A 16,134-nucleotide genomic window follows, 5' to 3' on the forward strand; every position below is an offset into this window, starting at 1 on the left:
TCGGTCCCATAGTCCACCGTGATTGGCGTCATTATACAAAGGGGAGATATGGACACAGAATCCTGCATACGGGGAGAGTACCGGTGACAATGAAGGCAGAAATCAGTGTGATGCGTGTGCAAGCCCAGGGGTGTCAGGGCGTGCCTGCACACCACCAGCGGCCAGGTGAGAAGCCTAGAACAGATCTTTCTGCACAGAAAAGGAACCAAGCCTGCTGCCACCCTGATCTCAGACTTCCAGCCTCCAGGACTGTGAGACGATCAGTCTCTGTTGTTTGTGCCCCTAGTTCATGGTGCTCGGTTGTGTCCGCCCTCGCACACCGACACAGGTGGCCATTGGGTGAAGCAGCCCGTCTTCAGCCCAGCCCTCCAGTCCTCGCTGGCCTCCCTCCTGTCAGGCTGCAGTAGAGCCCATGGCAGACTTGAGATGTGGTCCACAGGGCCCCAGTGTCACGAAGCAGAGTCAGAAGGGAGGGTTTGGGGCTGAGAGACAGTAATTTAGTAAATGGCGGAGTAGAGAACACATACCATCCCTTCCGAAGAAGTCTGGCAGCACAGATAGTACTGATAGGTATGGTTTAGTGCCTTCAGGTTCTAAATGGTAACTTCTCAGGAGGTATGGAAGGCTCCAGAGTAAATAGAATTGCACAGTGGAATCATCACTTCCAGGACTGGGCGGCGACGGGAGCACTGGGAATCATGGGTCTTCCCTCACGATGGCAGTGTGAGGGAATGTGCGTTTCTAGCAACATTCTACTAACAACGTTTTTAATAAACTTTTTTAGATTGATAGAAGAGTTGTGAAGATAGTACAGATCGTTCCCATATACCCCACACCCAGTTCGCTCCATTCTTGCCATCTTACGTTAGTATGGTCACATTTGTCCCAGTTAACGAACCAGTATTGATACGTAGTTATTGCCTGAAGTTCATAGTTTGTTTAGATTTCCCTGTGTCTTTCCTGATGTCATTTTTCTGCTCGAGGATCCCATCCAGGTTACTGTTAACATTTAGTCGTCACGTCCCCTTAGGCTCCCCTTTGCTGTGACAGTTTCTCAGACTTCCTGGCTTTTGGGAACCTTGACAGTTTTGAGGAGCTGGCCAGGTGTGCTGTAGGCTGCCCCCAAATGGAATTTGTTGGCTGTTTTTTCCTCATGACCAGACTTGGATTATGGGCTTTGGAAGGAAGACCACAGAGGTAAAGTGCTCCTCACGTCATATCAGACCTGCTTACTGCTTACCGCTGTCGATCTTAACCGCAGTCACCTGGCTGCGGTATGTCTATCAGGCTTCTTTACTGTAAAGTTTCTCTTTTCCATACTGTCCTCTTTAGGAGAAGGTCACTCTGCACCGCCCACACGTAAGGAGTGGGGAGTTGAGGGCTACGCAAGATAGTTGGAATTCTTCTGCAAAGGACATGTGTTCCTTCCTTTAACTTATTTATTCAGTCATTTGTGTCGGCATACGTTTATGGAGATATACATATATATATATATATATTCCATTGGGTTATAATCCACTATTACTTTGTTTTATTGTTCAAATCATTCCAATTGATACGATTTTAATAGTGCCAATGAAAGAGAATACAGGCAAGTGTCCAAATAAGTGGCTGTTTGCCAAACACGGGTGTTTAGAAGAACATGTAGAAAATATAGAAAGACGAGCATATAAGTAAGTTGAAGAAGGGCATGACTAGGAGGGGGCTGCCCAGGGTCCTCTTAATTGGGGTTAGACTCGAGATCCACAAGCGGGAAGCAGGTGCTCACCTGCTTTAGAAGCAAGAAAGATAAGGGTTCGTTCTGTTGCTCAAGATTCATGCTGCAGGTGCTGATAAAGAGGAAGGGAAACTCTTCAGCCCGTTTTGTGCTTTTTCATTATCAAGGAAAATGATCTTCAAAACGGAAAAAGTACAGTGAATGGTGATTAGAAGATCTTACAGCCCAGGATAGGTGTGGACGGTAGGAGGTGCCTGTTTGCTTTCTGATCCCTAGTTTAGACAGGATGCAGACTGCCAGGATGCAGGCTCTCAGTGGGAGTGGAAGAATGGTGGAGAACAGGTCTGAGGCCTGACGCCTGAGGTTCCAGGTGAGAGGAAAAAGAGTCCTCAGAAAACGGTGGGAAATGTGGTGTCATTCCCAGGTAAGGGGTTTGAATGAATTATTCATAAAGTAATAAAAGTAGTAATCTCTGGAAACCTATCACGAACCGACCCCAGAAAGTCGGGGAGATGAACCCGATTTCCTTTTGGGACTGTTCGTAGATGTGGTAATACCGTGAAAGGCGAATCTGGGTTTCATCTTGACGGTTGACAGAGCCTCGTGCCCTGTCCTGATGAAGATGCAGAAGTGTATCTTGGCAGCTCAGTGAACTGCTGGCTTACGGACCTTAGGGGAACGTCAGTGAAATCGCAGTCTGCCTGGAGCGAGGTTTCTAGCTGTACTGGATGCCTGCAGGCGTGGTGGGCGGCACCCCCGCTTCCGTAACCAGCGGGGATGAGCAGGTGGGGAAACGCCCCTGCCTCGCACGCTCGGGGAGGACGATCCCAGTGACGTGGAGCCCCTGCCAGGCCCCTGTCCTGCGGCCAGCTCCACCACCCTTCACACACTGACACTGGCTCCCCTGCTAGCCTGTGTCACTCCTGCCCCCGGGACCACGTTCTCAAATAAACCACGTGCGAGCCAGGCTCTGCTTTCTGGGTGAGACACTGCTGGGGCGCCTTAAGATTCTTTCACTCTAAGCTCGGCAGCCTCTGGAACAACGACTTGAATACCAACTTTGTTGACCGCATCCTCTAATCGACAGATGACTTGAAACCAGGAGAGAGAGCGAATAATAACCCATATCCAGAAAGATTCCTCCGTAAGCTGAATTATTCCTAGGCCTAATGAAAGTACCTGCCACCCAGAGCAGTGGGAATTAGAGCGCGTCGCAGAAGAGCATAAGGCTGGGGGCTCAGAACTGTGGCGGCGTGAGGGCGACCTGACGCGGCCCCGCCCCCATCAGGCTCACGCGGGGCGGGACCTGCTGATGCCGACAGCCAGCAGACTGCTAACCCAGAAGCACGGGCCGTGGTTTTAAGCGTCACGCAGTTTAAAAGTGGTACGAGAAGAGCTTACCTGAAAACAGCAGTCCCTCTTCCTTACGCCCTTGTCGTCATACTCCCCAGAACCGACAGTTCAGCTGTTAAATCTGGCGTTCACTGCCACATTACCTTGATTCATCAGTTTTAGACACGTTTTACTCCCTAATTCGGTAGCTGGGTTCTTTGTTCCTTGTGTGGCTTCCTTCCTCCCCTCACACCCGGTGTCACCATCTCAGTACCGGGGTGCTTTCATTCATTTGACTGTGTCACTGGGCCCAGTGGTTTACGTGGTTACATTTCCTATTTGTACAGTTCAGTGTTGTTCCTGGAGCTTAGAATTCTTCCGTTTTTTATTTTCTTTGAACACCTAAGGCTTTTCCCACCGGCTGACTTCTCAGTAGGATTTCCTGTGCAGCCGGACTTGGCCCACACATTTCCAGCCCTACTTGGAGCCACGCCTGCGGCTCTGCGTCTTCTTGCCCGTCACCGTCACCTGAGACTTTCACGGGTTCATGGTGGGAATTGCCTCCACCCTCTCCTGATTTTTGAACACATGCTTTTCTGCTTTCCTGCTTTATTCTCTGTTTTGGCGGAGCACTTTCTCCAGGAGCTTCCGGCCCTAGTGCACTCGGGCTGCATAACAAAACCCCGCAGGCTGGCAGGCTTCACAGGAATTTCTCCCCCAGCCCTGGAGGCTGAGAGTCCAAGACCAAGTGCCGGTGGCGTCAGTTCCTGGCGAGGCCTCTCTTCCTGGCTTGCAGACAGCTGCCTGGAGCGCACGAGAGCTCTGGTCTTTCTCATACGGACACTAATCCCAACCCTGTGGCCTCATCTAACGCTCTCCAGCTCCATCAGGGGGTGCAAACGTCAGGGGGGTCAGGGGGTGCAAACGCTGTCCGTACACGTCCCAGGAAAAAGATGCATGAGAGTTAGCTACTGAGGTCGGTTGAGAATTTCGAAGGCGTCCCATTGCTTTTAGCTGCCAGTGTCGCTGAAGAGACAGCTGTCCTGGTTTTTCTCTTCTTTAATCTCCATCTTTTTATGTGCGGTTTTCCCCCTCGGAAGCTTTTGGGGTTTTCTCTCTATCTCTGGTGCTTCCACGCCGGGCGCCTGGTTGTGGTCTTTTCCACTGTGAGCCAGGCACCCGATGGGCCTTTGGACCTGACACACGTGTCACTCGGTCCATGTTCACTGTGCTGTTCGTTCCGAGATTCTCTTCCTGCTGTTTCCTTTCTTCTGGAACTTCAGTCGGGAGATCTTGGGCCCCCTGAATTGATCCTTTAATATTCTTATCCTGTCTCCTTCTCTCATTACTTTTCTGTTCTACTTCTTAGAAGCTTCTTTGTTCTTAACCCATCCAGTGAGACGTATTCAAAACTAGAAGTTGTGCAGCTGCAACGTTCAAGGTTGTGTCGAGTGGCTCGTAATTAAGAGTGAGCACCAACAGCTGGGGGTGATCACAGGGGAGCTTCTGCCTGGGGGGGGTCTCACTGAAGAGTGTTGGGCCACCGTCTTTTTCATTGGAAGCCCCCAAATGTTCATCTCTGTGTAGTTCACTTCTGAAGCAGTTTCTCCAGGAAAATAATCCTTTGATGGTGATGGCGGGTGGCTTTGGTCATGACCTGATTTGAAACAATCTTCCTGTTTGTTTTCAGCCCTGCCCCCGCCCAAGCATCGGAGCCTCCAGTCGTGGGTCTTCCAGGTCGGGGGGATCAGTGGGCTCCTCTCCCCGCCCCTCCCCACGAGGTTCCTCCTCTTGGTCAGCGTGAACCGTGCTCCACCCGCTTCTCGTCCTGGCATCTCCTCGCTCATTCTCCTTCTAGTTTATACTCCCTGTAGTTTGAGAATAACTTTTCAAGAGGAAGAGATGCCAGAGATGTTTCTCTGCCACGTTTAAACCTAGGGAGCCACGAGGGAAACTCCAGGAAGGAGATACATGAGGTCCTGCGGGAGTAGAGGAGGGATCCGACTCGGCCGCGCGTGACGTGGGTAGGTTGTGTTGAGGACTTAGAAGTTACAGGCAAGCTGGGCTTTAACAGGTGGAGCAGAAGGTAAGTCCATTTGAAGTAGAAGGAACATTGTGACACAGCCAAAACAACGGAAGATAAGTTCACGGACTGAGGAGTCTGCTGGACCGTAGGGGTCAGGCTGGGGCTGCATCGCACAGGGTCTTGGAGACCAAACCTGAGAAGCTGGGCCCATCCTTGCTCAGGGGAGACGCCGTCAGGTGTTGTGAAATCCATTTGACGAGCTCTGATGTAAAAACTTAGTAAACTGCAGTGAACAGTTTTAAAGAGCTTTAGCGATGCATCAGCATTAATTTTAAAAGCCCCACAATTAATTTAATTATTGAGAATCAGGGTGAAACTGTGTATGGAAAGCAGGGAAGCATTAGAGGAATCAGATTCCCATTTTTGGGGAACACAGATGTGCTACTTGGCATTTAGATTGCCAGAATCTCTTAGCGCGACTAGGGCCGGCTTACCCTTTTCAAAAATCATTTTTATAGGGCTTCCCTGGTGGCGCAGTGGTTGAGAGTCCGCCTGCCGATGCAGGGGACACGGGTTCGGGCCCTGGTCCGGGAAGATCCCACATGCCGCGGAGCAGCTGGGCCCGTGAGCCATGGCCCCTGAGCCTGCGCATCCAGAGCCTGTGCTCCGCAACGGGAGAGGCCACAACAGTGAGAGGCCCGCGTACCGCAAAAAAATCATTTTTATATTAGACTTTTATTTTCCTCTCTACTTAGCTGATTATCACATTTGGTTGTTTGAAAATCCTATTAAGGGCTTCTCTGGTGGTGCAGTGGTTAGGAATCTGCCTGCCAATGCAGGGGACATGGGTTCGAGCCCTGGTCTGGGAAGGTCCCACATGCCGTGGAGCAACTAAGCCCGTGCGCCACAACTACTGAGCCTGCTCTCTAGAGCCCATGAGCCACAACTACTGAAGCCTGTGCACCTAGAGCCCATGCTCCGCAACAAGAGAAGCCACCGCAGTGAAAAGCCCACGCACCGCAACGAAGAGTAGCCCCCACTCGCTGCAACTAGAGAAAGCCCGTGCTCAGCAACAAAGACCCAGTGCAGCCAAAAGTAAATAAATAAATTTATAAAAAAAAGAAAATCCTATTAAAATATAAAATTTTTAATTGGTAACAGTTTGAGCAAATTGCGTTATCAGTTGAAAGAAATTTTCAGAGGCACTCAAGGGCCCTAGAGTTTTTCCCTTAGCAGTAGACTGCGCCAGTCCTCTTTCAGCCTGTTGGTGGTTCGTTGGTGACACACTGTGCCTTCTGTAATTGAGGAGTTTACTGAGCAGAGTCTTAAATTGCCCCTCAAACACTCCGTGCACATGGTGCTAAGAAAGCCAAGTTTAGAAGGTTTCGTCCCTGCAGAGGCTGCAGTCAAACCGCAGCAGCAGGCAGGGCTGCTGATCTGGGGACGCTGAGACGTCCCCCGCTAAGGTGCTGTGAGCACGTCTTGTCCACTTTAGGGAGTTCTGTCGGGTCTCTGGAGGGTGGAATTGTGACTCCCTCCATGACGTGTGGACCTGTCAACAGTTTGTGTGGCTGAAATTAAAACTAACTCATTCTCTGCTTCTGGTCTGTCAGTAGAGAGTGGAAAATTAAAGCTCTTATTCTTTTTAGCTCTTCATAGCAAGTCTGGTTAGTCCACGCACTTGCGGGAGTTCCCTGGTGGCCTAGTGGTTAGGATTGAGCACTTCCACTGCCGAGCGCCCAGGTTCAGCCCCTGGTCAGGGAACTGAGATCCTGCAAGCCGTGCGGCGTGGCCAAAAAATGAAAAGAACAAAAACAAAAAAAACATGCCCTTGTGAGGAAAGCGCTATCTGTTAGCCCCATCTTGTAGCTAAGAATGTTGAGGCTCAGAGAGGGTTAAGGACCTGAGCTGACGAAAAGTCAGTCTGTCCAGTTGGTCCTGCAGCTTCGCCCACTGAAGCCACTAGGAGGCTTTTTTGCTTCACTCCAAGTATTTTCCTTCGCATCTGGTTGTTTTATTAATACCTTCTTGTGCAGAAGTGAAGGCACTTTTCACCTTGAACTCTTCAGGTCCCCTTTGCCGCTGGACGGCTGCTTCCCTGGGTTTTTCCCTCACGTGACATCAGCAGTGTATCCTCAGGATGACCTGAGGTCAGCACACATCACCACCCCACCCTCTGCGTCCCTGGCCTGTCCGTCTTCGGTACCTGAGAGAGTCAGTGCTGTGCAGGCATTTCCTTGTGTTTTGTGTGCAGAGGCCTTGAAGCCCCTTTAGTAACTAACTTGGAGCATTTAGGGGCTGTTTAAGAGCTTGTAGGTAGCAGGTTAGAGAAGTTATTGTGGGGAAGCAGGATTTTCTCTGTTCCTGAAAGAACAGTCATTACATTGAGTGTTAAAGTTACGCCCTGCTTCTGTTGTGTTGCCATCAGTCTGATTGCTGCTCCTTTGGAAGTTAATGTCTCTCTTCCCTCTGGCTGGTTTTCTCTTTGCTTTTGATTTTTAGCCTCTTACCTATGATGTGCTGGGTGTGGTTTTCTTTGTATTTTTCCTGCCTGGGTTCTATCTGATGCTTTTGATAGATTCAGATTTTCTATTGAAAGTCGCCTATTTGAACATGATTTGGAAAATGCCTTTGGAAAAATTCCAGAATTTTGTAGCTCAGTTCATATCTTTCTTTTCTCTCAAGAATTGTAGTTCCCTGAATCCTGCCTGTGTGCTGCCCGCCAGTGCTTTCTAACGGGGATTTGTATGTTTTGTCCAACTCGTGCGGTTGTTTTCAGCTACTTCATCATGGCCAAACCAGAACTTTCCGGAGTGGCTTTTCAACAGCTGTGGTCACTTAGGGTTACGTGAATGATCCTGATGAATGATTTTAATACTGGTTTTCTCTGCTAAATCTGTTATTTTGGAGGAAACAGTAAGCAGTTTGTGGTTTTAAAAGTGCCCCCACTCCCTGCCTACTCCAGCCAGTTAGAAAAACAAGCTAAGCAGATATTTAATGTGTTTCAGAATCCGTTCATCCATGACTTTCCCCCATATTCTTTTATGATATTTTCTAGGCCCACAGTCAAGGATTCCCAGAGCATCGTCAAGGTAGAAATAGACCATTCACACCGGCACACCGTCCCTGAATGCCATTTAGTTACACAAACAGTGTGAATATTTTTGTGATTCTTGATACAAGCTGTGGTTCAGAAACCATTTTACCAGTTTGTGGATGCCACTTAGTTACTGTCTGGCTCTCGTGCCCGTGGGTTGGCTCTGCTCACCTCCTCTTCCTAGTTTCCTGCCAGTTTGTTCAACAGATTGATGGAGTCCCTGCCGTACTCAGGACAGTGCTGGACTCGGCTAAGACAAGTGTGGAAAATGACTAATGAGACTCCCCCTCACCCACCAGCCGTCCCTCTGCCCTTGTGCAGGTGAACCAGGCACCTGCATAAGTCATTCTAAATAGAGGCAAAATGAGTCACAGTAAAGGCAGAAACAGGTGCCGAGTTATTACTTCTACTCTGACTTGAAGCTCTAGTTTCCTAAAATCCTCTCTTTTCATTATTAAGTTAACAAGGGGTTTCGGAGTATAGTGGGTGAGAAAATAACCCTTTTCTTTCTTAGTAAAAAAGATAAACTGTACCACAGAATAAGAAAAATTTTTAAGAGATACACTTCCACTGCCTCAGCTCCATAATATAGAAGTTTAATTTTTTTGCTTGTTTCTCTTTGATCTTTTCTGTGTAAATACAGGTTTTATATAATTATAATGCATAATTTTATAGTCTGCATTTTCACTGCCGTAAACCTTTTTTTTTTTACTTCAACATAATCTTCACAGTTATACTGTTTGATGCTTTTTTCTCACTGGTATACCAACATTTAACAAGTTTTGTTGGAGGCAGATCTTTCTCCAGTTTTCAGTGTTAGAAATAATGCCACATAATTGAACATCTCTGATTCAGGAATCCCACTCCTAAAATTTTTGTATGAGTAAGTAATTCAACAGAGGAAAAGCTAGTACACAAACAGTATGAATATTCTTGTGATTCTCGATACAAGCTGTGGCTCAAAAACTATTCTAACAATTCATGGAGCCACCAGTGGTTTTACAACTGCACTTGTGTCGGGCGCTATAACGAAAACATACTGGCTTATTTAGCAGCTATAAATGGTACTTTAAATTTGCTTTAATTTTCATTTCTTTGATTATCAGTAAAATTGAACCATTTTCCATATGTTATTTGCTGTCTGTATTTAGAGGTCATTTTCAGCATTGAGCTTTTGGCTTTTAATAAATCATCACCCCTGCTGCCTGTCACGGTGTCCCGGAGGGTGTTTGTCCCGAGGGCTCAGGGAGACACCATATGTGAACTACTCTGAACAGGGCCCAGCCCATAATAGGCACACAGTGAATGTCTGTCTCAAGAAGATATAAAAGTAGGAATATATTACATCTTTCATTCCTTCTCTTTCTCAACCTCAGGGAAATGAAGGGGGAATGCTTGTTGTTTTGTTATTGAACATATGAAAAACAAATTTTCATTTCAAGTACTTTGATAGAACTTCAGTATTTCTGAATGAACTAATAACCACATATAGGAAAGAGCAAACTCGGAAGTTTGGGGAATTCCCTGGAGGTCCAGTGGTTAGGAGTCGGCGCTTTCACTGCCGAGGGCCCGGGTTCAGTCCCCGGTTGGGGAAGTAAGAGTCCACAAGCTGTGTGGCGTGGCCCGAAAAAAACAGAGCTTTGAAGTTTAATTCTTCTGTGTGGTTTTAATTACATAAAGTCTCTCTGATTGCATTGTTTCAGTTTGAAAAAATAATCTCCAATCCCTATATACCTTTCAATATAATACAAAAGCACATTGCTAATGTTAATAAATTCAGTTATTTTTAACTGGTAAGATTTGGTTGAGTGTTTCAGTGGAAGGTATTTTTCTCCCTGCATATATATAGACTAAAAATGCATGTTGTCTCTCTCATTGGTCTTAGGTTAAAAAGGCCTTCTTTGCCCTAGTAGCCAACGGTGTCCGAGCAGCGCCTCTGTGGGAGAGTAAAAGACAAAGTTTTGTAGGTAAGCGGCAGGGGCCGGGGATCTGAAAGCCTGAGTTAGCTCAAGAAGTGCTGGTTTGGAGTGCAGCCTAGTAGACATGTTACCAATCGAAGGACAGCCTTGCTTTTACATCCTGTGCGGTGGGACTGCGAGTGAATTCAAAACATTTATGCACCTGTGCGGAGTTTCTTTGGATTCAGCGCCGTTTTGGCTCTGAAGCCTCCTCGGTGCCCTTTCCCCTGGTCCCAAGGCTGAGGCCCGACCCCTCCCTATCGGTCCCTCCGCTTGCGGTCCTGCCGCGGGCCATCCCCGCTCCCTCCCCGGTGAGCACTTTTCTGACACAGCAGATGAAACGATGGAAACGTGATTGGTAAAAAGCGTTGTTACGCTATTAAAGCGTTGTTACGCTATTAAAAATACCACGTAACTCACAGTATTTAAGCTGCATAATTTTCTCATCTTATGAATCACAGTGGACAATGGGTGTCGTCCCTCTTAGGAGGCATCGCATCATTCGGAAATGGCACTCGGTGTCCGCCGCCCCTCGGGCTGCAGCTGCCTCAGGGGAGAGGTTCACGCCTTCATCTCTGTAGTCCTGGTGTCCGGCACACAGTGGGCCCTTCGTAAATTGTGCCTGTGAAAGGCACTGTTTTTAGGAGGATTCTCAGAAAACAATCCAAGTGCTACCAAAAGTGTCATGTTTCTAGAGCTTATGGGATACTTTATCTTATTTTAAAGTATCCTAAATTATTTACATGTAGCCACAAGCCTTTTGTGATGTTTAATAACATTCAGAAAGTTTTCTCTTGGTGAATTGCCAACTACTGTGATTAATTCCATTAATTACTATCAGGTTTAATTTCAGCTAAATTTGTATATCTTAGCGTGGTGTAGATAATTAACAGATGAACAGTTTTAAATAATAGATTAAGCTGTGCTGGTAGTCTTTAAGGCTGTCTAGTAAATAAATACTCCAGGTTTGCTTATCATCTGAAATTTTTCTTTAATGTTTTCATAGTTTTACATTTAATATGTAATTCTTTCTTCCAGGAATGCTAACAATTACAGATTTCATTAATATACTTCATAGATACTATAAGTCACCCATGGTAAGTGCCAGAAATCCTTATGTCGAGTAAGTGGAGCTATATATTTCTCTGTACGTGTTTAGAGCTCTGTGTGTGTGTGTGTGTGTGTGTGTGTTTTTAAGATTTTGTGTTTTTCTTTTTTGGTACTGGCTTGGTGGTGCCGGTGGTTGATTTTTCCAAATATATATAATGTGCAGGAAACCTCAGTGTAAATCAGTCTGATATTTGAAGCTTAAGGAGGTAGTCTCAGGAAGTATGAAAGGCAATAGCCTCTTTCTTCAGCTTTCAGGAGTCCTCAGGTTAGTGGGATTCTGTGTGCTTATTTATTGCCTGGATAGTCTATACGTTCCATTATATTTCTGCTCTTTAACGGCATTATGGGCATGCCGTAGTGTTGAGATCTGCTTGGACCCGTGAATGAAGGAGGCCCCTCGCACCCTTCCAGACCAGGGGTGGCTGTGCCCGGTGAAGCCCACAGTGGAGATGAGAACAACACAGGCCTGACTCCCGGGCCTTATGCAGTTACCCCTGAAATTTTATAAAAGAAATACACGGACTCTGTGCTTCTAAAGAAGTAAAAATTAAAATTGGAGAAATTCAGTTTTGACATTTTTCTGCCACTTAAGAAAAGACTGCTACTGGCTAATTTTAGTGGCAGATCCCTGGTTCCTGGTCCAACTGTTTTATAAGAGCATAGTTTGAAAACTACACATGGCCTTTATCTAACACTGTGATTTTTGTGATTCTACCAGCTTGTTTGGTGTTTGGTTTTTGTTGGTTTTTTTGAGTTGGTGTTTTTTTTGTTTGTTTGTTTTTTTGGCAAGGTTGGAGAAGGACAGAATTGTATACTTTCTTTATCTAGTACTGTTTTGGGTATCTAATAGGTAAAAGGCAATCCAGTTAATACTGTTTTTACATGTAATGGTCAGTATTGCCCAATAATTAAATTCCTACACAAAATGGAAAAATAAGCTTCTGCTTAAGACATACTCTTAGAAGGAAGTTTTACCAAAGACTTCATAAGTATTCCATATTTATTTCACATGACATACCTGATTTCTTTTTTTTTTTTTTTTTGCGGTACGCGGGCCTCTCACTGTTGCGGCCTCTCCCGTTGCGGAGCACAGGCTCCGGACGCGCAGGCTCAGCGGCCATGGCTCACGGGCCCAGCCGCTCCGCGGCATGTGGGATCTTCCCGGACCAGGGCACGAACCCGCGTCAACTGCTTCGGCAGGCAGACTCTCAACCACTGCGCCACCAGGGAAGCCCTACCTTTTTTTTAACTATTAAATTCTGTGCTTGAGCGGTGGTTGCTTCTTCCCTGCCACCTACAGAGCCTGCCGTGGTGGCACATCTTGTTTCTCCTCTCCTGCCTACTCAGTTCTTTCTTTTCTCCCTCCTGACCCCTCTGCTCGTCTCCCTGTGGCTTCTCTTCTTTGGAAATCTGAGTCCACTTCCTCCACGTGCACGTTCTCCTTCAGGTCCTTGGTCCTTGCAGTTGAAATTCAGGTCTTTCAGAATCCTCCTGGAGAACTGCCTCAGTGATGGAGAGCCCTGTGCCATCTCCCTGGAGCAGAATTAGTCACTATTTCAGCGCCCCCATTAACTACCCACACAGCACTTTTCATACTGTATTCTGATTAGTTGCAGGGCAGTGTTTCTCAGCTGGGAGTGACGTTGCCTCCCAGGGGACATTTGACAACATCTAGAGACATTTTTTATCATAGCTGGCGGAAGGGTGGGGCAGTTCTACTGGCGTCTAGCGGGCAGAGGCCAGGGATGCTGCTAAATGCCCTACAGTGCCCAGGACGGCCCTACCTCAGAAGCATCCAGCCTAAAGTGTCAGTAGCGCCAAGGTCGAGAAAGGCTGTCATGGGGTATCTGAGGTTCCTTCTTGTTAGGTAGTTCTTTGAGGTGGAGACTGTATCTTACTCACGTTTGTACCTTACACACACACACCCCTTCCCATCTTGCCAGCGCCGAACACCCCCAGTACCTAAGGGACCCCCGTGTGAGCTGAGTCATGGCCATGCTGGTGAGGCGGGCGTGCAGGCAGAGCACGGGCATCACCTCAGAACCGCCTAAGTGAGACGTAGACCAGGATTGTTCTACTTCCAGCTGCGAAAACCAGAGCCTCATCTTCCTCAGTTACGCTTTTTCTCTGTCGTGGATGTTGTTCAGTCACCTGGCACCAAAATGGGGGGGGCGGGGCGCGGGTTCTCACTTAGTCATTCGTCTCTAGTTCCCCTGTTTTATTATTCTCTAAACCTTTTGGTTCTTCCTTTCAGTTGCCCCTACACTCCCACAGTCACCGTTCGAGACCTAACTGTCCTGACACTCGGTTTTGCATCTGGCTCTGGTGCTGTCACGTCGTCCCACTGCTTAAACCCATCAGTGCTGGCCTGGCTTTCTCTCCCAGACACGGAGCCCACCTCGGGTCATCAGTCCCCAGACTCCTCGCTCCTGTCCCCCAGCACCGTCTCCTTTCTGTGTTTCGGGAACGTGAGGAAGTCCTTTTCCTCTCCAGGCCCTTACGAGTTTATCTTCTTTTATGTAAAGTCCATTCATCATGCAGAGCCTGGCTGAAATCTACCTCCTGAAGTTTTCCTTGCCTGACCTCTGACCTCTGCTCATCCCTACTCTCCCTGCATCCCTGCACTAAATAAGCCTTTTAGAGTATGCTCTGATATGTACGCCTTCTTGTTGGTGGTTTCTTGCCAGTTGTTGGTAGCATTTCAGTATCGGACTGTCTTAATGTTGCCAAGTGGATTTTAAGCTTCAAGAAGCTTCAGGAAGAGGCCAGGTTTTCCTACTGCAGGGCCCCCAGGAGTCCCAGTGCAACACTGCAGGAGGCAGAGTGACTTTCTTAAGCTGAGCCGCAGTGGAGGCTGCAGCAGGTGGGAAGGCCCTCCGCCTCAGGCTCACAAACACATGGTCCTCACAGAAGCTGAATGTGGAGGGCCTTCTCTCCAGCTGTTTAGGAAGGGAAACAGATTCAGAGACCTTAAGTACTTTGACCAAAAGCGGCAGCCAAGATGCAGTGATGTGAGTGCTTGACGACTCCAGGTGACTAAGTGCTGTACCCACTGCCCAGCCTCCAGGCTCTCCAGACTCAACGCCCTCTCTACCTTTGTGAAGACACCCATGTGGTCCAGGCATAACCTGATCCAGCAACTTAATTAGCACATGATTTAACCAACTGCCCTTTTAAAATTAGAGATGCTAAAAATCTTATGTATCCTCAGAAAGAAGGAATGTGTGTATATGTGCGTGTGTGTGTGTGTGGGGGGGGGGTGTTCTAAAATTTAAGTGTATCCGAAATTTTCAAATTAAATTAATGAAAATATTGTTGGTTTATGTTTTAAATTTATAAAGCATTTGTCTTCAATGAAAGGTAGAGCACTTTTTGTCTCTCATTTATATTCTAATATTTCTGAATTATCTTGATTGTTTCCATCTGCTGAATTATGGGACTCAGCAGTAGTTATGAAATAGTAATTTCTTTTTTTTCCCTTATGTTGTGTGTGTTAACATTTGTAAATAAGAGTTTTTCTTATTTCTAGGTACAGATTTATGAATTAGAGGAACATAAGATTGAAACATGGAGGGGTAAGCACTGTTGAGTGTTAAAAACCTTTTAATATGAGGAAAAACATGTTCTACATATGTATAAAATGTTTTAATTTCACAGGTCCTCTTCTCTCTGCTTAATAACTGACTACATTAAGACATTTCTTTCTATATTAATTTTGATAGTATGCCATACTACTATAAATATTACCCACTCTGTTTAGTACACATGTATAGAGAACCTATAACAAGTCTTTAGACTAAGGCTGGGATATAGATGGGATACAGTAACTAGTGCCCGAGTCTCTGGCCCCCAGTCGAGCCACCATTCACCTCTAAGTATTACCTTCCAAATCTTCGCCTTTGTATAGAAAATGCACCAAAGGAATGCCTGAAATTAACAAAAGCAAGGATCTGTTCCTATTTAAATTCAATCATTATTTCTTTACATTATTATTATTTCTTTACAAATTATGGAGACAAGTAGAACAAGTGAAACTTAAACTAGATGATTTGGATAAAATCACACGAAAATAACTTCAAGATTGCTTGCTTTCGTTTGCAGTATTGAAATTCACCCTTTATAATCACAATACCCTTTTCTGAAATGGAGCCACTTTTTAAATTGTAATTTCATGATTGTGAAATTGTTCAGTCTTAATGAGACCCAGCCTGCTGAGTTGGTACAGAGGGGGCAGAGGACCAACCAGTAAGAATATCCTCGATGGAGCCTGTGATGGGGATCCCTGAGGAAGAAGCCTCTGTAGGGTGTTCGGGGAAAGCCTGCATTAGACACTGAGGGGCCAACTCAACTCAAGGAAACTTTTTCATTTAAACCTGAGGTTTAGCTTTGTGTTCCCGTTATCTGCTTGGTGTGACAAGCACCCCTGTGACTGGCTGCAAGATCTGAACATCCGTTAGGATGCTCTAAAGAGAGCTGGGCCTCCTTTAATCCCATATGATTTAGAGGTTTCATTGAACGATGTATTTGATTGATGATAGCTTTATCAAGTCAGACCAAACAAAGTCAGTCAACATGGGATCCACATTTTAGCACTGCCTATCATGCAGTGCATATATATATTTTAACACCAAGACAGATACTTTGTAATAAATTCTATTGTATAAGTAATGTCAGACCAAGGTTTAAGTGTATTTACATTTTGATACATGGTATTTGGTAGTAATAATAATAATAATAATGTTGAGATTTTCTTGAATGCCTTCTGTGTAGAAACCTCAGTAAAGCAAATTACAGTTTATCTTTACAAAGATAATGTCTGCATACTAGAAAGATCCCCAGATACAGTAGATCAAGCTTTGGTGTCGAAAATAAAACTTAATAACATTAAAGAACA

General features: G+C 46.1%; 1 protein-coding gene across 6 annotated transcripts in view; it reads left to right on the forward strand.

The window, feature by feature from the left end:
* PRKAG2 (protein kinase AMP-activated non-catalytic subunit gamma 2) overlaps positions 1-16,134 on the forward strand; it is a 276,675-nt gene that overhangs the window by 244,209 nt on the left and 16,332 nt on the right. For all 6 annotated transcript variants that reach the window (XM_027101458.1, XM_027101457.1, XM_027101455.1 and 3 more), the window contains 3 exons: positions 10,058-10,139; positions 11,169-11,227; positions 14,770-14,815. In XM_027101458.1, coding sequence (XP_026957259.1) covers positions 10,058-10,139; positions 11,169-11,227; positions 14,770-14,815 — 187 coding nt within the window. The remainder of the gene's footprint in view (positions 1-10,057; positions 10,140-11,168; positions 11,228-14,769; positions 14,816-16,134) is intronic.

This window comes from Aethalodelphis obliquidens, unplaced genomic scaffold (genome assembly GCF_003676395.1).
Source record: "Aethalodelphis obliquidens isolate GAN/ISIS:26980383/991018 unplaced genomic scaffold, ASM367639v1 scaffold5, whole genome shotgun sequence".
Taxonomy (NCBI): domain Eukaryota; kingdom Metazoa; phylum Chordata; class Mammalia; order Artiodactyla; family Delphinidae; genus Aethalodelphis; species Aethalodelphis obliquidens.